At 39.7% G+C, this 24,512-nt stretch overlaps 2 protein-coding genes across 2 annotated transcripts; both read right to left on the bottom strand.

Annotated features, from left to right (window-relative positions):
- Positions 1 to 484: 484 nt before the first annotated feature.
- Positions 485 to 12,269, bottom strand: kif7 (kinesin family member 7). The gene is made up of 20 exons (XM_088414106.1): positions 12,204 to 12,269; positions 10,669 to 11,033; positions 10,367 to 10,564; positions 9,730 to 10,129; positions 9,303 to 9,650; positions 9,021 to 9,213; positions 8,041 to 8,208; positions 7,746 to 7,898; positions 7,263 to 7,375; positions 7,020 to 7,132; positions 6,540 to 6,695; positions 6,250 to 6,455; positions 5,272 to 5,469; positions 5,063 to 5,188; positions 4,802 to 4,978; positions 4,499 to 4,714; positions 2,510 to 2,716; positions 2,010 to 2,208; positions 1,411 to 1,572; positions 485 to 1,330 (listed from the first exon to the last, which is right to left on the bottom strand). The coding sequence occupies exons 2-20, from the start codon at positions 10,997 to 10,999 to the stop codon at positions 963 to 965; spliced, it is 4,032 nt and encodes a 1,343-aa protein (XP_088270232.1). The 5' UTR covers positions 11,000 to 11,033; positions 12,204 to 12,269; the 3' UTR covers positions 485 to 962.
- Positions 12,270 to 13,480: 1,211 nt separating this feature from the next.
- Positions 13,481 to 23,392, bottom strand: LOC148424617 (fibulin-7-like). Its single transcript, XM_088412321.1, has 8 exons — positions 23,227 to 23,392; positions 20,063 to 20,222; positions 19,791 to 19,961; positions 19,303 to 19,428; positions 16,803 to 16,991; positions 16,585 to 16,722; positions 14,936 to 15,071; positions 13,481 to 14,716 (listed from the first exon to the last, which is right to left on the bottom strand). The coding sequence occupies exons 1-8, from the start codon at positions 23,293 to 23,295 to the stop codon at positions 14,353 to 14,355; spliced, it is 1,353 nt and encodes a 450-aa protein (XP_088268447.1). The 5' UTR covers positions 23,296 to 23,392; the 3' UTR covers positions 13,481 to 14,352.
- Between the last annotated feature and the right edge of the window lie 1,120 nt (positions 23,393 to 24,512).

Genomic DNA, 24,512 nt, shown 5'->3' on the forward strand with positions numbered 1-24,512 from the left:
CAGTACAAATACTTAACTTCTAAGTAGTCACAAATACCAAGTACCGATTCCACTAATACTTTTAATTCACATAAGAATTCCTCCCCAAATTGGCCCTTTTATTCCAATGTAACATGTTCCTTTTTTTAATCACTATTGTTCTAATTTGTAGTTCCTGATTGTCTAACTACCATCTGTACTTGAGGTTTTTAATAGTTCCTTCTTTCATTCTGCCTTTTTTTCCCCCTTGTTCAGTGTCTTAGGTCATTGGGTTGTGCCTAATAGATTTCTTTCAGAATGCTTTATTTACCATATTTTTGGGGGATGGCACTTTTTTATTTTAAAAGGGACAATGTGTAAGATTCAGACCTTTCTTCAGTACGGGCAGCAGGAGGTGCTGCATTTACCATTGTCCATCACTATAACAAACATGGAACTCAGGAGAAGTGCCACAGTAAAATATTTTAATGATAATTAGACCTACAACTATATTTAAACCATAATGTTGGTTAAGAACACCTTTATTTGCAAGTTTTTTAACATCTATAATCATTTAATTCATTCCTTTTTAATGAAAACCGGTCTAAATCTTACAGTGTCTAAAACAGATACTGTATTTATTTACTTCAGCAAATAGGTAGTTAACGGTAGTTGAGGTCTTTTACTTAATTTACCCGTCATTTTGACTCAGATGCCTGTAATTCGCATAGTGTGAACTCTTTTGCCACCTCTGCTGTGACCTGATAAGACTTTAAAAGAAATCCTTATTTCGTATTCATGCTGACGAATGACTTTCAATCTTAAAGGGCAATACGTCGCACACTTAACACAAAAACTACCAGTCAAAGTGCTTTGTATAAAAATCAGTCCATTAAACAATTAAATACAAATATATCAAAATACAAAACTGAAAACACGTTTTGGGGAAACAATTAACAATATCCAGGCTATTCTACATGAATAAAATAAAAAGTTTTTGTTGTTCAGGCAAGATTCTTCCTCAAGTCTATGAGAGCATTGTTTGCATTGAGCGGTCCGACATTAAGGCTGCTGCGGCGGGAATCTCTCCGAGACTTCATAGCGGGCAACGATGTCGGAACGCTGGACGAGCTCAGCCCGGGTTGGACCACACGGTTGATGGGGCCATCCGAGGCCGTTCGCCAAAGCTCCTCCATGACTGCGGGCTCCTCGGTGGGGAGAGAAGAGCGCCTCCATATGGATGGAAGAGGGGCGTTCACCAGCTCCCGCATTTCCTCTCTGGATTTTGAAGGTTTGTCGCTCATTGATGTCCCTCTGCCCCCGTGGCTGTCAATACTACTGACACCTAGTGGTTTACCGTAGCATGGCACCACTGAAGAGTAGCACAATAGAACAGTCAGAAGATCAAGATTGATTCTATTTCAAAGGATGAAAATAAGACTTGAAATATACCTTTGACCTGCTCCTTTGGCTGATTGGCAGAACCGCAGAATTCTCTCAGTTTGTTGCTCAGTTCCACATTTGCCGCCTTATAGTGGTTCAGCTCCTTGCTGAGCCCGTGGATCCATCCCTCGTAATGTCGCTGCCTTCCTGCCAGGCCCTCGTCCATTTGCTCTGCATGGACGCACATTTGCAATTTCTAGCAGCTTAAAGAGCTTAACAAAACCAGAAAATGCAAATTATGGAGAAACTGTGTGTGAACGCTGTTGTTGGGCACACCTCTAATGTGAATCTGTCATAATGAATGTGCCATCTGGGAATTAATGAGTTTTTCATTTGGTGAAAATGTGGAAATGTTGGAAAATTAAACTCTTCGTATAGATTCATAATGTGAAAATACATTACCTCAATTACGTATTTTTTTTAAAGTCCAGACATTAAATCCCTGATAGTTAAGTATTATATCAAAACTTGAGTACATTAATTTCTAGATACTTAAGTATTAAATTGATACTTGATTGAATGTCTGAACTCTTAAAAAAACATGAAAATACGTCCCTGGCATTGAATGAGTTAAAAGCGACACAAGGTTCTGGAAATGCGATCCACACCTCGACACTGTTGCAGTAAGAGCTGCACGCTCCTCTCGTGTTCCTTCTGCTGCTGTGTGAGCCTCCGGTCGGTGTCGAGCTGCGTGCGATCCAGAGCGTTCTCCAGCCACTGCATCTGCCGCTGCTGTTCATCCAGCTGCATTTCCAGTTCGGCGAGCGCAAGTTGTAGCTTACGCTCCTCTTCGCGCAGGGACACCACCTGCGCAAACAACCGAGGTTACCACAGTGTTTAGCGCGACATTAAAATGATCATTATTGTTTCTAGTAGAGGTTTAAACAGTAGTCTTTCTCTTACACGGTATCAGGGCTAAGGTATCACATTTTTAGTGTACAATATTGGCGCTGATAGTGGTTAGCGGTGCAATCCTTAGCCTTGAGATAGTTTTATTTATTTATTATTTATTCATTTAGGAAGTTGAGTTTCAAAGACAAGATCAGACCACGGCGTTTCAATGGCAGGACACAGCCCTGTAGGTGAGATGAAACGAAGAACCACAAACCTTGTCAAAATACTTGCAGAGCAGAGCTCTGGTCTCAGAAGCAGACAAGTAGCTGAGTTTCGCCATGAGGTTCATCTCCCATTGGGACAGCATGCTGGCAGATGCCCGGAGCTGTCTCTGCCTTTGGGTGATGGCCTCGTTCTTGTACTCGATGGCGGCATCCAGAGCTTCGATGGCCTCATCCAGCTGGAAGAGGGTTCGCTCCTCCTGGTTGAAACAGAGAGAAAAGACTCAGGTTCATGTTGTAAGAGCTTGCTTGACGTTAAGCAGGGTCACCCTAGTGTTTTTTTAAAGCTATGAACATTGAGATAACGAACATTGACTTGAAACGTTAGAATGGCCACCAAACGTTTAGGAAAGCATTTTTAACGTAAAAGGTTTTGTTGGCCTAAACTTGTTCCCAATATTGTAACTTATCATGTGAGCCGGTTTGTTTTTTTAATAATCTACTAAGGTGTGAAGGAAATTCATATTTTTCAAATTCAATATATCAATAAAATAGTGTGTACATGGAACTGTGTTATTCTAATAAAGATTGAGACGACGTAATGTCAGTATAAAGCAGATATGGTCCTGGCCCAGGGGAAATAAAGACAAGTCGGCACCTCCAAAAGGAACAGATGGCATCCCCCGACCAACATTCCACCATGGGCAAAAGGCTAGGTGTGGCCTTCAAGAGAAGATATCAGTCAGGGTTTTATGGTGCTCAGACTTCCTCCCGCTTCAAAGAATGGCCGGCAGAACAAAGACTTTTGAAGACACCATCCCCACGCAAACAGACCCCCACGCACGCACACACGCACACACCGACAGGCACGCACGCACGTGCACGCACACACACACACTTGCATTCCACAGTGGGACTAGATGCCCCAAAAGGGTATAAGAACTGAATGTTGAAGGTGAAACGTTGCCATTTTCTGCTCCGACCCATGGCAGGACTGGCCCGAGGCCTCGTGTACTTTCCCACTCTGTCTGGATTAAATCAATTGTTTCACTATGTTGTGGTGTGGGCGATCTTTCAACAAAAACGAACACGCTAGGAACTAGTTTAAGGCAAGAAGCTTTTTCTAGATTCCTTCAGGTGGATGTGAATTGAAATGAGTGGATAACTACTCATTATTCATTATCTTCTATACATATGAATATTTACAACCCAACAAAATTAGCCTATGTCAACCAGTTAGCAATTGCGATTAGCATTAGCACACTAGCAGTTACCAAAACCTTTATGTTATATGGTCATGTGTGGCAATCTTTGGAATCAGTAGAAGAGCTGAAAAGGACCAAAATACCACAAACGCTAACTACCACTTCCTTCACACATACATAATATACACATCCCGCACGCATTTGTGTCCTTAAAGTCACTCATAGATGATACATCAACAATATTCCATGAGTGAACTTGAGAGAAGAGCTATCTGGTAGCTACTATACAGTACTACTTCTTGATAAGCAGAATGTTTGACTGTCCCCTTCTAGTGAAAATCCATACTTCTAAAACCAAGCCAAAATGAGTTTTTTGTAGTTATATAGCCTCCCTCATTCGACCACTAGGTGGTGTACCAAGACAAGCGATGGAGCGGTTGTCAAGACAAGTCTTTGCATACCTTTTTTTTTTTTTTTTTTACTCTATTAGTACCAATATGGTACGCCTTCTCCGCTATAAAATGTAATTGAACATTAATTCTGTGACCGTTTTTTTTTTCAAATTGAAAATGATCCCTAAGTTGTGTTATCTTGCTTTTTGTTCTCCTTTGCCACCATTGCAACACTGTGTATGTCTGCAAGAAAGGTCCATATGGAAAAGGGCGGCACAGACATAGTTCAGGCATTACTTTGAGGCGGACATTTTTCGTCAATCTATTTTTAAAGTCGACTTAAACTACTTGGTCGACTTTCTCCCCAGCCCTAGTTACACCCCATTGATAAAATACACGAGAAAATGTGGGCGTACGCTAAAATGTTCAGGGTGAAGATTCTGACCTCAGGTGAGAGCAGGTTTCCTTGGCGCAACTTATCATCCAGCTCTACTCTTTGTTTGAGCAAAGAATCTTTCTCTTGACGCAGTTTAGAGATTTCTTGTCGAATCTGCTGGGAATCCTGAGCACTGCTGCTGCGAAGGAGACCGTTCCTCTCGCTCAACTCATGCTCAAGGGTCTCTATGCGTCCCGTCAGAGTCACCAGATCTTTACTCAGCGCCTGCAGAGACAAATGAAGTCAGTGAAAATGTATTACTCTTTCCCTCTTAAGCATGCCCTTTAAACTTCTGGTTTTCTGGTTGAATACCTGACTAGAGCGGAGCCTCTTGGTCTCCAGACCACTGCGCTCCTGTAACAGGGCTTCTTTCTTGGCCAGGATTTCCTCCCGTTTAGTCAGTTCACCTTCCAGATCTTCAAGTCCACGTCTCTGGTCCAGCACACGTTCCATTTCCTCATCCAGCCAGCGTTTTTGCTCCTCTATCTTCTGCTCACACAAGGCACGAAATGGCACCGTCACCACAAGACAATGGAGTTTAGGCTTGCTTCTGCAATACAATTATCACTAAACCTGTTGCTCCTCAAGAGAGATGACAGAGCCATTGCTACCGCTGCGTCTCTGCCGCTGGAAGGCAGCAATCTCTTCAGTCTTGATCTTCAGGATCTTTTGCTGCTGCTCATTCTTTATCTCAAGCTCCTATAAAAGAGGACGCGTGAAGATCCGAAAACCTATCAAAAGGATCAAAAGAAAAGAAAAAGAATACACAAAGTAAAGAACACCTTGACTCTGTGAGTTCTGCGCTGCATCTCTGTCTCCAGGCGACGTTTCTGCTGACTTTCCTGACGCAGCCGCTTCTGCAAAAGCTCCTGTTGTTGTCTCATTGACTGAACACTGCGCTCCAGTTCGAGCACACGCCGCTCGCTTTGCGCCGGCAGATTAGCCAGATGGGCCGTATCTCTCTGGCGTTGACTCAGGACCTTCAACAAAACCATTTGCAAATTAATTACGGTAAATACTTTTCATGACACAAACTGACAAAGTACGACATCAAAATAAATTGTTTGTGATGCGTTTTCACAAAACCAGACTTATGTAGAATTATATTCTAATTTTCCATAACATCCCCTTAAATTTATATAAAATATATGGCGGTAGCTCAAAAACAAAAATGAAGTTACAGCAAGTTGAAATCCCTAGTTTTGAGGAAAAAAAAAAAACCTTCAAAGTTTTGGCACGTTCATATTTCAAATGCCCATAGCAAGCAGGAACTACTTTAAAATCTGAGGATATTTTACATCTTAGCAGTTGAATTTGGGCAAAAAATGGTTCTTTAGCCTCAATCCTAAAAAACAACTTTACCATTAAATTCAAATCTAAGATTTTTGTGTCAATTAAAACATGTTTTGCCATTTGGTGTGGCCTAGTGGGCCTCTACAAACATTAGATTTTAGACAAATCTCTCCCAAAAAATTGTGGTCTATAGGAATAATTTATTGGCTAAAACAGCACATTTTAGACAGCAAGGTTTGTTAAAATGTGATCAGAATGGTGACTGTCTCAGGTTCTCAGCATCAAAGCGTACAGCATTTTTATAAACCAAATTACTTAAGGACTTCTTTCAGCCTTAGACATGCCCACCGAAAAATTGATAAAAGCCTCAATTGTCAAACAAAACATGCCTATGTTGAGCCCCACTCTAATATAGCTTGATATTTAGTCGGAGAGTGAATGGGTTCCACAGCTGACAGAATGCAAACCTGAACTTTGCTTTGAGCAGCCGCAATCTTTCGCCGACACTCCTGAGCTCTGGTCTTGTCTGAGGCACTGATCTCTCGTTCCTGCCTCTCCAGCTCCTGGAGTTGCCTTTGGGCTTCATGCAGCTCTTGCCGCGCCTGCATGGCTTCGCTCTCCAGAGCTGTGATCTTGTGACTGTACTGCTTATTCAGGGACTGCGCATCCTTGCCTGATAAACCACATACAGCATGTCCAAGTGTAACATATGGCACAAGAAAGAGAACATACTCAAAAATTTCAGTAGGACGTGTACCTGTTTTGACCAGCTCCTTGATGAGTTCTTCTTTCATGCGGATAGTGACTGACAGCTCCCTTATCTTCTGCTGAGCCTGAAGAAGACCTGGCTCTGAAACTCCTTCGAAGTTCCTCAGGGCATCGCGTACAGCGGTTTCACCTACACTGGAGTTGGCTGAGAAGTAATGGAAGGACATAGTACGAGTAAAAATTAAAACAGGAAGTCGTTGAATGAACACTAATTGAAATGTAGAGAGTTTTGTTTGAAATGAAGTTGACAATCAACCTGGGAGTTATTTACAAGATGTCATTAAAGTCTTCTATGATGGTGATCTGAGCTGAACACTTCAAATCGAGTCTTTTTTTTCTCCCTTTTACGTTAAGGTGACAAAGGAAACTAAGAGAAAGGCGACTTGTAAACAGCCACTGCTTGACTTGCATTTCTGTATGTATGACTTCAGCCCACCTGAGTGCCACAATGTAAAAAGGTTGAACTTACATGCTTTTCTGGCTACATTGGCACATTGATTGGGTTCGGGTAGATGAGATGTCCCATCGACTACTCGCCCAACCAACAGCATGTCCTTCTTGGTCCAGGTTTGGTTCACCTGCCTGGCATCAAATACGTTCAATGTTACATCATGAAAAAACAGGAGGAACAACTGCAATTATAATAACGGTGTGTGAACTGTTGTAATTGTATCTTGATTGTGTGAGGTACAAACTGATTCTCAAGACAAACCTTTGTCTCACTCTGAGATGATTACATTGTGCCCTGTCAAGATTGAGCCCATGAATTTCGGCTCCACTCGAGGTCATCTGTTCCTCATAGAGAGAAACATCCTGATCATCACCCTGTAAAAACCATCATCACCCAAAAACGCAAAATTACATGACTATGCACAGGACACCTTAGCTACATCTTCAATTTGATGTGACCCCAATGATAACAAAAAAAAAAAAGAATTGAGAGCAGGGATTAGAACAATTTAAAAAAAAGCGGTGGCAGTTTTTTTCCACATTATTTTAATAATCTATTACTTTTGAAAAAAAATTAAAAAAAAGCACCAACTATGAATAGAAACTTTATTTATAAATATATCTCCGACAAGGTTATCGTGGATTTAAACCAGGCAAATCGGGACATTAACATCATAAGGCTAAGATGCTAAATAAAAATGGTTTATTGGTGCAAATACAAAAACTCAGTCCAGAATTTGGTTACCTGCAAACCTCCATTTTGGCTTCTTTGCATGGAGCTAATCGGAGCAGTGTGAGGCCGTGAAAACAAATTCAGGCCCAGGCCGCGCACATCGGGACTGGTTACCAGACACTGTAACTCAGCAATCAGGTCCTGTTGCTCCTGCAGCTTATCACTCTGACAAATAGAAAATTGTGATATATAGTAAAATAAACAAATATAACAGCAGCAAACAGCAACTTTGTTGGGCTTCTATTCTGATGAACCAAATTTCTGCTGGTAACAAACCAGCAGAAATCAGGACTCTGATTGAACAGACCTGTAGCTTGTATTGCTCCATTGCATCTTCCAGAGCCGCCAAAAAGTCTGTGTTCTCCCTCTCCAAACGAAGGACCTGAGCTTGAAGCCTGGCTACGGTCTCATCCTTCTCGCCGTCTTTCACACTGTCCCGCTCAAAGTCCCACTTTTCCTCCACAGAATCGGAATCCTAAGTTCACATGGCAGAAACAAAGATTACTATGTAACACATGTTCACTGTTTGTGTTTTAAATAGTGTTTGGAGGTTAACATGAGTCAAAATTTTATCGGATTAGTTATGTTTATCAGACATTTTGTTCAAAGGTTAACGAAATCAAGGTCTGCATTAGGTTAAGCAAGTATATCATTAGAAATTAAAATATTTAAGTCATATATGAACAAGCTTAAAGTTGATTCAATATTATTCTCTGCAAATAATTGGATGCCTTCCTTAAGAAAATTTTTAATATAGATGACACAAGTTCGCATAAACGCTGTGCTTTTGTCAAGCGGCGTCTCTATTGTATTGTACTTACTTTGGCCCAAAGATGCCACAAGATGGCGACAAAGCACTGCTTTTCTCCAAATCAAGGCTTACTGATTTAAATCAGCTACTTCTTTGCTTTAATTACCTTCAATAATGTTGATAAGCATTAATGATGCTCATACTATTTTTGAAAACATTGGTCAAGAAAAAAAAACACACACAAAAAGATTGACTTTTTAAATGTTAATATTACCAAGGATCAGTTTAATTAATTGTGGCAGTCAATATCATGATCGCAATTAGAATTCAATTAAATGTGCATCCGCTAACATATCGGCATAAGCGTTGCAGTTACACGTAAGGCCTGAAGATATCATCGTTTTGCAAGAAACGCGGAACTTCAATAATGCCATTTTCAGAGGGCTTAAAAAAAATGTATGGTCAGCTTTAATAATAATTTAATACAATTGTTTTGTTATTTTCAACTAAAAAGCATAGATTTGAATGAAACACACCTGGTGGTTGACAGAAGGCCTTTCCCTTCTTAAAGCCACATTTTCTTCTGTTGAGCTGTTCTCAATGCCGCTGTCTGGTCCGGATGCGGTAGTCAGACGACTACGTTCCTCCTCCACAGAGCAGAGCCACTCTTTCACTCTCAGACTGTGTTCCGCAGTCAGCACTCCTTCACTTTGCAGCTCGCGAAGCAATCTACCATATCGCACAGTATAGCTTATGATGGGAAGTTTATACATTACAGATACAGTATTTATACTACAGGAGTTAAATCGTAAAGCAACCTGTAAGCGGTGTCTGTGCAGGTTCGATAGTGGGCCCCCTGCACTTGCAGTCTGCTGATTTCTCCTTCGCCAAGTCGCGGCCTCCTGTTGGGATCGGCGTGAGAAATGATCCGGGTCTCTGAACGATGGCGATTTTCCAGGGCTCGGCGAAGGGCCTTAATTTGTTGCTCCAACCCTTCGACTCGATCCGGCTCTCGCTTGCAGTTGACTGTAGCTCGATTCTGAATATTGCGGGCCCTTGTGGCGTAGTTGAGCGTGTTGAGGCTTTCGTCAAAGTCTGATGACGACGGGCTGATGCAGGCTATCATCAGGGTTTTTGAATTCCCTCCCAAAGAGTCTTTGAGGATCCTGTGTGAAAGTGAGATAATACCAACTGTGGATTAAATGTATATGCTTGATTAACAGTACGGTATGACTAGAAAAGCACCTTGTGATTTTTGAATCTCTGTACGGAATGTGAGAGCCTTTTCTTTTGGGGTCACCGAGGGCTCCGATAACATTTCCAAGGGCAAGAAGACCGCTGTTAATCTGAATGCTCTCCTTCAGTCGTTCTCCCGTGTTGCCTGTTCTCAAGATGCGCTCGGAGCCGGCCAAGTCCACAAAATGAAATTTGGAAGACAGCATTTGGGGTCCGCCACCTGCGGCACTCCCGTAGAGACGCAAACTTCCCCGACGCTGATCCATGTATATGGTGAAAATGGTGTGAGAGCGGCTGGAGTTTGGATTCATTTGAGTTGCGCCGGTGTGTCTGGCTGTGTTTCCTGATTCCAGTAAACTCAACACCTCATCGAGACCTTCTACGACGCACTCCTTGACCCCACACAGCACTACACAAAACAAGAGATCAGACAGACATACAGTATACTATAGCAACAAAACATACCACATGACTAATTGTGCCACACTTATGTCAAACCTTCCCCAACTCAATATTTACAGGCTGTCACACAATTTTATAATGGATTATTATACCTATTATGCAATTGTGCTCTTAAATTGTTTCTCAGGTACTAAATGTCATGGCCATTGAGGGTATATTAGAATGAAGACAGAAAATCCCATACCTATGTTGCCCTTATCTTCTCGAATGTGGATGTCCTTGCTTGCAGTTTCCACCTCCAATAAGTCCTTGAATTCCTCTTTGTAGACCTCCAAATAGGACACTCGGACAGAAAAGTCTGTGAGGTCGTTTTCATCCAGCAGCTTGAATACATCCGCAACCGCCCTGGGGATGATGCCCTGCTCCTCATCTCGAAATGACGCTAAAAATACATGCAGACAACAACAAAAAAAGAGTGGAGAATGGCTCAGAGCAAATTAGCAAATTGAACTATTAAACTAAATGCAGACAATATGAACAACTTACATATATTAGCTTCCCCAATGGTGTAAGTCTTGCCTGAGCCCGTTTGACCATAAGCAAAAACTGTCGCATTGAAACCTTGGAAGAAAGCATCAATGAGTGGCTGGACTGAAGCTGAATAAACCTCCTCTTGAGAGCATGTTTCCTCAAATAGGAAATCGCACAGAAAGTGTCTGTCGTGACCTAGGGTGACCCGCTGGAGCTCAGAATCCACAGTGATGCAGCTCTCGTGACAGCGGAGAAGCTCTTTTGGCAGAAGCGGCCGGACTCGGACTGCGACTTGAACAGCTGAATATTCCCCTTTGCCTTGGCCGCTCGGCACTTTGGGAGACATTTTGCTACAGCTTCAGAGCTATGGCTGTGTCATCCTGAAGACAATCACAAAGCAATGGGTTGGAAGATGCAAGAACAATGAGTTGATGCGCGCAAAAAGAACACCATCTTAAGCAGTTAAAAAAAAAAAAGCAGATCGATTCCGGTACATGCCCTGCAATTGGCTGGCAACCAGTTGAGGATGTCTCCTGCCTACTGACCGAAGTCAGCTGGGATGGGCACCAGCAAGCCTGCTACCTTTGTGAGAATAAGCGGCTCTAGAAAATTAATGAATGGATGGATTCTAGTACTAATAAAGCCAACCAATTTAACAGACTGGTACATATGAACTACTCTATACTTTGGAGTTGAATTTCAGAAATGGACCTCAAATGCACTATATCGTTTTCTAGTAATCTTTACTTTTTTTTTTTTTTTTTTTTTTTTACTTCTGAAGATCGTGTTTTAAGCACTTTTTGCGTTAACTGTTGTTTTGAATGCCCAAATTTACATTTCATGGTTAAGGTGAATATGAGGCCGAACCTCAAGTTTACCTAAAAGCTGAATACATCTAACGTTTGTGAGAGGTGTAATAAAAAAAAAAAGTTATACCCACCTGTAAATGTAACAAATACAAAAAAGATATTTCTCTGAAAGGTTTTACGCTTAATGGAGTTTGCTATGAACAATGTGGAATATAACTTTTACATCTACAGCTAATAGTAAAATGTAGCGCAAGAGTTTATATAAACACGTGATGAATACAACACAATTTAATTGCAATTTGCGAATTTAACGTTGCAGGTAAATAATCACAAACATTGCGTTCTTTTCAGCAAACATTTGAACAAATCGTTTGGGTGCAAAATGTAAAAATTTCGTAGCCCGAGGCACTGCACAGAAGACCACGCGTGCCGAACTACGAGCATTATCACAAATTAGCATGTGAGAAAGGCTGTATTGTTCAACAAGTAAACTTATCTGTTGGCGACAGCACTAAAAGTTCACATTTTAGCACTTCAAGACGCGAGCTGCGCTTACATAGTTCGCCCGCTTGTGTTTACTGAAAAGCTAAGCTAACGTTCCAAGCTAGTTGGCAGTAGTTGGAACAAAAACAAGACAAACGTGAGTTTTCCTGCAAGCTCCAAAACTTCAAAACAAGGTGGGAAATTCAAGAGAATGCAATCATTCGGGTTAAGTTCAAACGACCCTTAGAAGTTACTTACTTGGGTGTTGTTTAAGTTAATAATGATTGAAGAATAAAAGTTTTTTTTTCCTTGGGAAAATGGAAGTCTGGGGGAAGTCACTGGGAGGAGCCGGAAAAAAAGTTTGGGATTGTTCTTTTTTTGAACATCACGGATGTTTTGACTAAGCGTCATCGGGGCTTAATCTACACATATTTATTTACTCATTCAATCATTATTCATTCAAAATTTATTTTCAGACAAATTGTAGCCAACAATCCCTTTTAGTTGTCTCCATTAAAATTTCGTTAATTACCATTAATCCGGTGAGGTTTGAAAGACCATGGCATGTTTCGTAAAATAAATTACACATAATTAAAAAGACTTTTACGCCTTTTACAAACTTCGAACATCGTCTGAAATATTTCTAGGACGTAGTCAATGAAAAATGATGTTAACTATTACAACGCGTTAAAACGAATGTCGTTTTTTCCCAACTCGTATAAAATGCAATCAATGATTTACTTTATATTGTAGATTCACCCTTTTACAAATATTCATTGCGCTTTATAAAATGCACGCACACACGCAAGTACGAACGCACGCACGCGCGCGCACACACATGCATACAGAAACACAGAAAATTGCGTCATATTTCGCTAAAATAAAAGTACGTATATTTGTCTTGAGAGAAAAAATTTTGGCAGCAAACGGGTTTGCGCAATTACAAGACCAGACAGTGGGAGGCGATGTAGCTCCGTGTTTTAGCCACGTACTTAATGTCTACAGTAGTTTCCACACACGCTGAAAAACGTTGTTTTCAAGAGGGCATAACAAATTACTGAATGATTTTGCCTTGTGTGTTAGCTAAACAAGAGGCATATTCCAAATCTTAAGAGCCATAACAATATAATAACGTTGAAACTGTCGAGTTTCATGCTCCCTCGTGATCCACAGGTACATGTTTTGTTTGGCAGTTCTTGATTAGAATATTGCACGAATTTACACTCATTAGTACAGCACAATACAGTATATGTTTCAGACACTCTCACGCATGCACTGTGTGAATTGCAAAGACGTGCTCCTGCATGCATGTTATATAGGCGAATTTAAGCCGTCAGTTATTCCTGCACTGTACAAAGCAGCTTCTTTGAGCAGCCTGTATTTGGTGGTGTGTTTGCAGAACAGCGGTTCCCTGTTATACTTTGTGGGCTTTTTTGACACTGGGTGTTGCAGCAGCTCACATGCACCCCTCACTTTCATGAAAGCCAAAGACATGGCCTGGAGGATTTTTAATATTTTTGCACGTAAAAAAGGCATTTTTTTCCACACATTTGAATTTATTTGACAGTTTTTTTTTCAATAGAAGAGAAATCACACACATTTTTAATATATACATACATCAGTATTGAAAACATTTAAGCTATCACATTTGCTCTATCTTGCTTATAATGTGAAAGACAAACCGTTCAATCGGTTACCACTTTTGACAGTAATGTCTATCATTCCAAACCTTTATTGAGCCCAAGAACACTCGTTTTACATGAGAATAAACTCACAGAACACCATAAAATGAAAATGTCACACAACGTATATAACCTGAAATAATGAGGATCTCATTGCGATATACTCAGATTTACTCACTGTACCAAGTGTGAAAGCTAAGTCTGTTTAATTTAACGTACAGCTTTTATTCTGTTGTATGACTGCCTACTGTTGGATACACAGGTTTATTGTACCCTCCACCATCTAATGGAAGAGTGTTCAGTTATTCTGCCTGACAGATAAACTAACATGTGTTTCTAATTATTCAAATATTTTGGGAAAAATGAAGTGAAGTTGGATGATTTCCCAAAGCAACACTAATGAAACATTCACCACACCCTGTTTGGAAATTGCAGGAATACAGTTTGTAATGCAAAATAATTCCTTCGTTCTGATTAAATTTAATGAAGTGATTCAATATTTCATTAACACAGACTAGACATTGAATATGTTTCGCTGACTTCATCAAAACCTGCACTAGATTAGCATTTCTGTAGCACTGTATGCATGTCTTCTAATAAAGCCACCTACAGTATCACGTGCAGCAATGCAAGAACAGCTGTATTGCAAATGACATAAATGGCAACTTGCCAATTTATGTTTCTACTAATAACCATCCAGGCTGCAACTTTACCCATCTTTGGTTTTAGAACTCATATGGGGAAACAAACATGGTGACTTTTGTTATGTACCTGCCTAGCTGGACCCGTCTCTCCAACTCACTCATCTCCACCTCAGCCTCCAGAGTGGCAGGGCCCTGCACCGCGCTGCTCAGCATCAGCTGACCCGTCAGGCGATCCGAACGCTGGACTGTGAAGTGACGTCGGGCTTGCCTCCCACCCAGCAGGGAGAAGCGAAGCGTGTCACCTATCGGACGCAACGCTGAAACCCGGAACATGACACGGGGAGCTGACAGGTTGGACACGACTGCCAGGTAATGGTAGGAGAAGGAATTTGGAGCTTGAGAACACAGCTTGTTATCCACAGGGCAGGGATTACGCTCGCAGCGCCTTGAAAGAAAGGATAACAAGAGTAAGCGGAATAACAATGTTGAAACTGTGTCTGATATAACACAGGGTGGTGTATGAAAATTTTAGTCAGCACGGTATTATTAAAGTCAGTTTGGTTGTGGTTTGAAGTGGAATTTGTTTTTTTGCATCTTATTTTCAAGAATTACAAAGATGGACTACCGGTAAATGTGTGAGCCAGTGAGTCTACGCTAGTCTTACATTGGTGATGTTTTGACATAGGTGGCATGAGGGTTTTTTGGACAGTCCACACGAACGCATTGAAAACCTCCATATGTGTTGATGCACGTCTGCTCCCTGGTGCAGTTGTTTTGTCTGGAGGCACACTCATCAATGTCTGCAAGGCAACAGAAGCAACATGGCAGGCACAAATGTATTCATCATTCCTCCAACGTCTTGCATGAGAAATCAATTTAGATGTGTAAACAAATTGAAAGTGGAAGCTGGGAGGAATTATTATGATAACTTCCACATGGTCCACTCTTGGAGTATGTCCTCCCATAGGAGAGGAAGCTGTTAAATCATTGACCATTTCACCATGATGTCATATACTGTATATTTTCAGGTGGCAAAAGGTCAGGTGGCTACACAAGTAAACAAACGCCTGAACGCACACAAGGCTAAATTAACGAGGTGATACAACTGATGCTTCCCCTCTTCACCTCGTTCTTTGTCCTTTTTTACTCTTTTCTGCGCAATGAATTTTATTATCTTGACTTTTTTTACATATTTCTTTGGGGTCACAGCAAATAAGTCGCCCTTCACATTCACTGTAGGCGATAAGAGTGATGGTGAGAGGTATTATCATTTGGATAAATATCAATTAGTCATTGCTTTACATTTGAATCTATCTTAGCATATCCGTTTTAAGTGTTGATAACAATGACTAATATTAATATAAATTTATTTTAGGTGTTTTTTTTCTTAATGCAATTTTGCAGTGCTCTCAGTATCCATGCCAGGTGCCTAAGTATTTTCCTGTGCTGCGTATTGCAGCATGATAATCTTCTCTTTAAAACTATTTACAATTTTGACTTTTACATTTTCTTAATTAAGGAATTAAAAAAAAGTCTTTTGGGGAATATCTGTCAGCATAACCAAAACAAAACTGTTATTTGTTATCGATTCATTTCATGGCATTTTCTTCCGTTTGGAAGTACCTGAGCTACCTTTTCTTAAAATAAAAATGAAATATGAACCTGTTGTTTAAAAACATTATGAAATGGTCTCCAGAGCTGATTCTCAAATAGCAGTGTGCCTACTGGGGACACATTGTACATGGGACTTTAACAAGTTTCTGCAGGTATCAGCAAATCCAATTTACTGTCCTGATAGAAACAAAGTAATTTTTCTTTTCAAAATAAGAGCAAATCAATTAGAACACGAAACAACGTATGGATAAATTATGTGGTAGTGACGTTTTATACGGCTGCACATTGCCATTACTGACACCATTTTCTGGGAGACTCGCCAGAAATAAAACAGGTGATGTTACACAATCTATCTTCGGGAATAAATGACACTTAGATAGGCCACGACCAGTGCAGTTCCAAATTTAAATCAAAACAGATGACACAGCAGTTGTTTTTAATTGTTTTTTTCCCCATCCAAAATCTTTTCCTTTGATTTGGGGTTACTTGGCTGAAAAAAAAAAAAAGATTTCGCATTGAAAAAGGGTTGACAACCATTGAGGTCTGTAGCATCAAAGGGAAAACTCATTCCACAATAATGCCAATAAACTGAGAATTCAGAAGATTTGTATCTTGCAAATGTAATGCAAAAGTAGATGAATTTTGTTTACCCATATGCTGCTTGTACAAATTCGGCAAGACATAACGATAAAGATGCACCTTTACAGCTGCGTCCATCGCGGGTCACATTATATCCAGCAGGACAAGTGCAGCGATAACCTCCAGCTGTGTTAACACATGTGTGTAAACAGAGTTTCCCAGCCTGTCCATTATGAAACAGCTCACATTCATCTATATCTGTAATGCACAAAACATACACTCAACATGAAACCACATGGCTTGAGGGTTTTAGTTTTGACATCACCGATTAGTCATACCGGTGCAAGTGGTGCTGTCTCTGCCCGAGATGGTATACCCTGGCTCACAAGTGCAGTGGGTGGTCCCCTGCACCGTGCTGCAGCGTGATGGCCGCACAAAGGAGCCAGCTGCATCAGCCGCCAGTGTAGCAGCGGCGGTGGCAGAGGCTGGGGATGTGGCGGCCGAGGTGTTTGTGATGGTGGCAAAGACTGCAAAGGAAGTCAGAAAAGGTCAGTGGAAGTAGATTAGGCCAAGCTGGATCAACTCGACAGCTAAGTCATTAAGGGCACTAGCAAACTGGCTGACTGATAAGTCAGAGAGGTTTATTTAACAGTATGTGTATTATTTTAACGAGACGTGCATCAAAACTGCAGTTTTTTACATTGACGCATCGGCATTAAAAATTAAATGCAAGTAATTTCATCCATCCTCGTATGAGTCAGTGTAGCAGAGATCAACCCAACCACAATTTAAGGCCCCAAGGGCCACAAGAAAAGCCCATGGGCTCATTCTACTAATAGCGAATCAGTGATGGGACATTTAGGGTTTCTCAAATTTTGTAACATTGAGTGATCATTTGAAATGTAATAGAGATTGATAGAAATAAAGCACTGCTTTTATTAAGAAAACATTAATAGCCCAAGCTTCTATTTTTGTTTTCTTTTTCATTTTACCACTTTATGAAATGGAAACTAATCCGTCAAGTCCATTCAGGGAGGGAAAATACAGTACTTAACCCATACATAAATCAGCCTAACCCTAATTTTGAGAGGTGAGTCCAAGCCAAAAAACACAGGATTTTGCATCATTTATGCAAGTATTGCTACACTGGTATCTTTTATGATTTTGTGTTTGTGAAATTAGTTTATTCATTCAACCATTAAAAGACAATAAAACACATGACTTCTTCAAAATACAGGAAAACAGCAAACAAACACTTTTCTTCTTCCTAATTAACATGGACTGTGTTTTGCAAAAAACAGCGCCATTGAATGTCTACTAATGCAGGTAGCAAAAGTTGATGCAGGAAGCCCAGTGTACTCTACCCACCAGCACATTACACCTTCAAGTTGATGGAGAAATGACATGAAAAAAAAAAAACCCTAAATAAACCAGGCTTCAGACCTAAGGTCTCTTTGTATTCCACAGCTGTGCATCAGGGAGCAGATAGCCACTCACCCAGAAACTGTCCAGGACTTCAGGCTTAAATTCAATAAATCCTACTTTGTGGGTTGTAGCATTGGCTTGTATTGGCAAACCAAACCACTGAGCAGAGTAATCTCCTTTAGTAGACCAGGGAATTCCAGGCTTAAAAAAGTGTTGTCTGTGGATTTACATAAATCTGTGGTCGAACTTCACCAGACACTTCATTAAGTACACCTGAATTTTTTAATGACAGCCAACACAAGAGCCGTATCAACAACAAAGTATATACGGTGCGTATAAAAGTCTAGATGCCAAAAGTGCCTTAATCTGTGGCTGAGCAACACCGAGTATTAACAGGCTGTTAAGACTGCTTCAGACTTCGTGTTATGGCTGAGCGTCGGGGTGTTATTATCGTACGTCATGTAGAAAAGGAGAAGCGCAAAGCGGTGAGGGAACACTGTGTAATGGGGTCACTTCAATTGCAAAAGAGAGAAATCTTTTAAAGAGGGGAAGGAAAAAAAAAACAATTAACTCTTTCAGTGCCAAGTAATATCTGTGTCGATTTCGAGCATTTTCACACATTTTTCAAGGCCCACAGACTATTGTATTGTATGACTTTGTAGACATTGAGGGTAACATATGAAAGATTGGATTCCATTTGTTATTTAGAAAAAAAGTAAGATTATACCTTATTCCGTTCTTTAGTAATCATTCTTTGAATATAGGGCATTTGAATAACACGAAGCTATTTCGGACAAAAGGAGAACATTTGCTTTTTTGTGAAGATGTGTTTTCTGCACGACAGTGACTTTGACACAAAAAGTTTTTTTTAGTAGCATCTGAAACATTTCAACAGTCCTTCCCTTCGTTGAAACGTAAAAAAACAGTGAAAATGTCTTTTTGATAGCAAAGTAACAGCTTGTGTATGTATATAACTACATTACAACAGTGTTCAATTGGCATAAAAAGAGGAGTGCTGGCCATGAGTGTCTTCTATCCATTCATTTAAAAAAAATAGTGATAATAATTCTTGTCACTGACACACAACCTAAGTATTTTACATGACAAAAATTCTCGTCCATGGCACTGAAAAAGATAAGATAAAGTGCACACCTTTTCGCCATGACTGCGTTTAGACTTGACCAATCACATTACTATCATATCATGGTGTTCTTTTGCTGATGAACAGCACTGAGTGTGCCAATTTGCCAAACATGCCTTTTGGAATACTGGCTAAAGGTTCTACATTGTTTTCATCAGACCATGACACATTTTCACACGTGAAGCATTATGGTGGTAGAATAAGGAAAATAAATATCCATGTTTATTTGTGGTGCAGCGGAGTTTCATGTCAATATACTGTATTGTACATACATGTTGGTACAGGGCTTTGGCAGGTTTCTCCAGCCCAGCCTTTAGGACAGATGCATGAAAACTGGTTAACTTCATCTATACACGTTCCACCATTCAGGCATGGGATGGATGCACACTCGTTGACTTCTGCGTGAGGACAGATCAAGATGGAAAATTTGTGTGAAGAAACTAAAAGACGGCATTTTGAAGGTTCATTTCACAAAAGTTGCTGTTAGAGTGGCTAGAGAACAACAAGCTGACAAAATGAAGTCAGCTTGTGCTCTGTCATCATTAAGGCAATAATATGTTGCGATTTGTATTAAAAGAAACATTTTATATCGTAATGATGCAACATTGGCTTGTCATGAAGTTTCGCCTTAAAATGTGCAATGTTTTTCAATTAAAAAAAAAGTAGCATTAAAACTCTTTGAAAAAAGACAACATGAAAAAAAATATATAGTGTTGAGTCACACACAGAATAGGGTATTGGGAATGTTGGTCACGTTCACCTCTGCATATCGGTTGCTGGCCGCTCCAGTTCAAACTTTCCTGACAAATTCTGCTCTCTGTTCCCACAAGTTCATAGCCAGGGTCACACAAAAAGTGAACCTCATGGCCCACGCTGTGTGATTTGCCCAGTTTCCTCCCATTGTTTGGCGCATCCAGTTTTGGGCAGGTACCTTGTAGAAATAATCAATCCAGACATGAATATTTTGCTTGTTATATTACATTAATATAGTACTATTTATTTTGAGCCATTCTTTCCCTATTTAGAACTTACTGTTTATGTTTCTTGTGGTGTGCTTCCCTGTGCTGCTCTGCAGTAGGTTTATTTTCTTTTTCAGGTTGCGCAGGCTCTGCAAGTAGGAGGCTTCATGAGCTGAGAGAAGTTTCTGAATTTGTTTCAGGGATCCTTGTAGTTCCAGTCTGCTTGAACAGTCCTGTAATCCAAAAGCGAAAAGCAGTAGTTGGTTGTAACTCACAACACAAAAAATGTGTCCGATGCTCAGGTTTTGCAAATTGAATGATGGAAATTGCATTTCTTCTTTTCAATTATTATTTTATTATTATTTATTTTATTTTAAAAATTGAGCAAAAAACATTTTTTGTGGCGGATAAGGCGCACTAAACTGTAAGCCGCTGGTCAAAACATCAAATAGTGATGCCAAAAGGTGGTATATGGAAGTTGGTTATTGTTTTTTTTTTTTTTACATTTTTTTTTAACTGCCTGCCAACGGCAACATCCTATGTTTAGCATCAACATATTAGAGAAAACGGATTGATGGATGGATATTTTCAGCGACAGAATACTGGTTAAGTTAAATAGCAGTTCAAACTCAAAATCAATAATTTGATTGTCTTCTTTTGTCTCCCTTTGTTTCATTGAGTGAATATTTTAGTGAACAACACATTGCACATAATTCATCTATACAATCGTAAATATATAACTACAATCATATATACTGTCTATCAAATTTACACGTCACAAACGTTTATACAGGATCTTATTCAATTTAGACATTTTTATATTTTTAGTAATATATTTGTAAAAGTATTTGTGCAAAGCAATTGGTTTAACATCTCATCTTCAGTTTTATTTCATTCTTGTTCCATAAATTGACACCTTAAACAGATACACACATCAGCTTGACCAGTTGATTGTGTCCTGGTGGGTAGCAAAAAAAAAAAAATAAAAAACAACAACAAAAGCAAAAATCTGCGGATTAGCCACACTGGACTATAAGCCGCAGGGCTCAAATCCTAAGAAAAAAGTTGTGGCCTATAGTCCGAAAAATCTGGTATTACAACATATTGCTTAAATATGACTGAAGAGGCATTGTGTTTGACCAAAAATGTTGTGTCAATGTTTGAGACCGAAGCCTTCCAATCACATCTGATGCAGATGCAGGTCTGTTGAATGTCAAGTACACTACAGAAGTGTGCTGTTTGATATTGAAGTAAACATACTTGGATCAAAGTATGTTTGTCCAATCTAACTATTTGCATGATGGAACATCTACCCCCACAATCATGTACTGTAAATATCTGAAACTGAATGGTCCCAGTTTACTTCTCAGATGTGGTGCGGCCAAGGGTGTGGTTGGCAAGGAAAATGTTATGTAACCGTATCAGAGAGAATGAGTGTGTTCATCACAATTAATTTGGCATGTTGTGTGAGGACTATATGCACATAGATGAATTAAGCATACACAAACATATTTATAAATCTATGTGAATTTTCCTGCCTTTAAAAAGCGCATTTGAAAGGCTAGCGAAAACCAACACGCAGGGCAGTGCCACCGGCGTGAAGGCAAAATGGCGGGCGGAGGGGAGAACTTCTCCGCTCATGTAAACATTGCGAAAGGCCAACAAAATAATCACAACATATCATCTTTTCAGCAATGGAGCTTCTGAATGATTCTCAAAAACTAACATTAATTTTGCACTTTAATTCAGTAGTGTTTAGTTGTATTCCTCTTCCACTAGCACTTATAACACTTCATTTTACACATGCTGTCTTCCCCCCAAATTTTCCATGGATTGAAAACATCACAGTTACTATATTGTGCAACATGCTCTTTTAAACAACATTTCATGGACAAAACCATCACCATTGAAACGACAAGCTAGACTGTGGTCCTGCTAGTGTACAATTCCCTAATGAAAAAAAGTTACCTTACGGACACAAATGGCTCAGTCATCCCAGGAGAAATCGCTGCTTGGTTGAAACGCTACTTGAACTCACCACTGAGGGAGGTAGAAAAACTGAGAATGTTTTTCTGATGTAGTTTGCTTAGAACATTTCAACTCTTGACCCGCATCTTTCATATCGACTGCTTACAGGTTGGGCAAAATTTAATTAGGCATTACTATTGAATTTTCAGAAGTCATGTTGGAAACATTTAAAAAAAACAACCCTATCTATCTATCTATCTATCTATCTATCTATCTATCTATCTATCTATCTATCTATCTATCTATCTATCTATCTATCTATCTATCTATCTATCTATCTATCTATCTATCTATCTATCTATCTATCTATCTATCTATCTATCTATCTATCTATCTATCTATCCACCACTCTAATATACAACTTTAAACTTTTTAAAAAAAAATAACAATAAGTGACAGTGTCCTTCAATATTTTGGTATATACGTATACTACAAAGAATAGTTTATCATGAAGAATAGTGTTTACTTTTTTTTTAAAGCTATCCATTTACACAAATGGGTTCTCATCCCTTGCCCGTCTCATTCAACAGCATAATTTCACCCTTGCGCCATCACTTCACGCATGTTTTCAGGCAACCAAAAATGTGTTTTCCAGCAACAGTTACGTAAGAAGAGTCAATATTTGTTGGAAACATTTCTGATCTGGACAGCAGCGAGGTTTGGAGTGCCTTCAGTCATTAGGCGCTTGGCCGGTGTTTATAGTGTATTTGTCAAAGGCCTCTTTCTACCACATTTCACATGTATGGTTGACGTTAGCACAGCGGGTAAGAGGCATGCAGGTATGCAGTGAAAAGTTGTTGTACAAATCCCCCACCCCCTTCTTTTTGTCTTTTCTCCATATGTATTAATAATGAATACACTGTACAAGCAAACTGTACCCATACTAGTGTATATCCTTATGGAGATACACCGTACGTACAAACACAGTAAATAAGGTGGGAATTCGTGAGTAAAACTACAGCAAATGCAAATGTTGACATCTCTGCAAGATTCAGTTTAATAAGAAGCTTTGACAGTCAACGTTTATTAAACACTGATATAATCAGTATATTTATGCTCATGTCTAGTTGGGCTCATTCGAACTTTGCTTGAATTTATGATGCCATACACGTTGCTTCACAGCACAACTCTTTAAATATGAACTACAATCCAAACTTACACCCTTTAAATCGTCTAAGAACTGTTTCCATTAGTTCACAGTGCACTTACCTGTCCAGAGGTAGAATGCAGCAAACAGAAGCCAAGCAGAGTGATGACAGCTGTGACTGATGCATACATGGTTCCACTATAAGCTCAGTGCAACGTGGAGCCCGTGACTAAATCTGTGATGCCTGAGGCAGTGTGAACTTGGAGTGGGCAGACCAACACAGCCTACAAGGACTCCTCCAGGTGAGTGAGAGACCACACTTAGCCAGCGGGGAAGTCACTGTGGAATGTTGGCTTTAAGAGCCAAGAGCCAATCAGAAGACGAAAATATGTTCCTTTCCACTTAACAAACAAATTTGGCGTGTACATGCTCAGCGTAGGTTTATTTACAGTTTCTTCATGAATAGGTGCGATGGTTCTGGATGGTACATACTGTACTGAATTTGGATGGAACAACTCACACAAGACATAAAGCAATGTTTTTATGGTGATAGGTTGATAACACCATGTGAACAGCAGACTATGCTGGAATAACCTATACGGATTAGACACTATTGGGAAAAAATCTTGAATTCAAAATATGGTCCATTTCTCGTTTTTTTTTTCCACGTAATATAATTATTTGACTCTCCCACGTATTATTCTTATGCATTTTTAAGAAATTTAAAATAGATTGAAAAAGTGTGGACTCTGCAGGAGCCATGCATCATGACTCACCTCATGAATGAAATTTTTCAGATGTCAACCACTGAAAATATTAGGTACATATATTAGATATGATTAAATGAGGCTTTTCTGTTAAAAAAAAAGAAAAAAAAAGATAAAGAAAGGTCCATGTAATTGCACTGGTCTGCCACAAAGGCAAGTTTATGACAATTTCTTATTATTCATAATTTATTGCTCTAAGAATTTGGGAATTTGATGAAACCACTTTCTTTTGCTTTGTGATGTATTAACTGTATGAGCACAGACTTTCATGTGGACGGCTGCCGCTGGGGACATACCTACCATACATAGTCAATTAGTGACTGACCATGACTTCTAGGTGATTTCTAGATGCTGCTGCACAACGATAAACACAATAATAGCAATATAAGGTACACTGTAATACTTACACAAACAATTTCATGTTTTGTGATTCAAGCAAGATGAATCCATGGACAGACAAGTAACCAAAACCACCAAAGGGAATACTGTATATGCATTCCAACATTTTATGCCGCACATATTTCCCTGCTATTTCTATAGCAACCAGAGGTAGTGGTCATATCATCAAATTGTATTAGCAAGCAGAGTATTAAGGAAGCAAGGGAGATGCAATCACAGCAGCAAATACCACATTACTCCTT

The sequence above is a fragment of the Hippichthys cyanospilos genome, chromosome 4, assembly GCF_059441005.1.
Source record: "Hippichthys cyanospilos isolate Australia breed blue-spotted pipefish chromosome 4, RoL_Hcya_1.0, whole genome shotgun sequence".
NCBI classification, from domain to species: Eukaryota; Metazoa; Chordata; class Actinopteri; order Syngnathiformes; family Syngnathidae; genus Hippichthys; species Hippichthys cyanospilos.

What these genes read in the sequence shown, in the direction of transcription:
- kif7 (XM_088414106.1), bottom strand. Translation starts at nt 10,999, where the DNA reads ATGTCTCCCAAAGTGCCGAGCGGCCAAGGCAAAGGGGAATATTCAGCT. An exon ending in CATCTCAGAGTGAGACAAAG is followed by an intron (nt 7,133 to 7,262) that starts GTTTGTCTTGAG and finishes ATTTGATGCCAG; the next exon opens with GCAGGTGAACCAAACCTGGA. An exon ending in TCTCTCTTGAGGAGCAACAG is followed by an intron (nt 4,979 to 5,062) that starts GTTTAGTGATAA and finishes TTGTGTGAGCAG; the next exon opens with AAGATAGAGGAGCAAAAACG.
- LOC148424617 (XM_088412321.1), bottom strand. Translation starts at nt 23,295, where the DNA reads ATGTATGCATCAGTCACAGCTGTCATCACTCTGCTTGGCTTCTGTTTG. An exon ending in CACCACAAGAAACATAAACA is followed by an intron (nt 19,962 to 20,062) that starts GTAAGTTCTAAA and finishes TATTTCTACAAG; the next exon opens with GTACCTGCCCAAAACTGGAT. An exon ending in AGACAGCACCACTTGCACCG is followed by an intron (nt 16,723 to 16,802) that starts GTATGACTAATC and finishes TGTGCATTACAG; the next exon opens with ATATAGATGAATGTGAGCTG.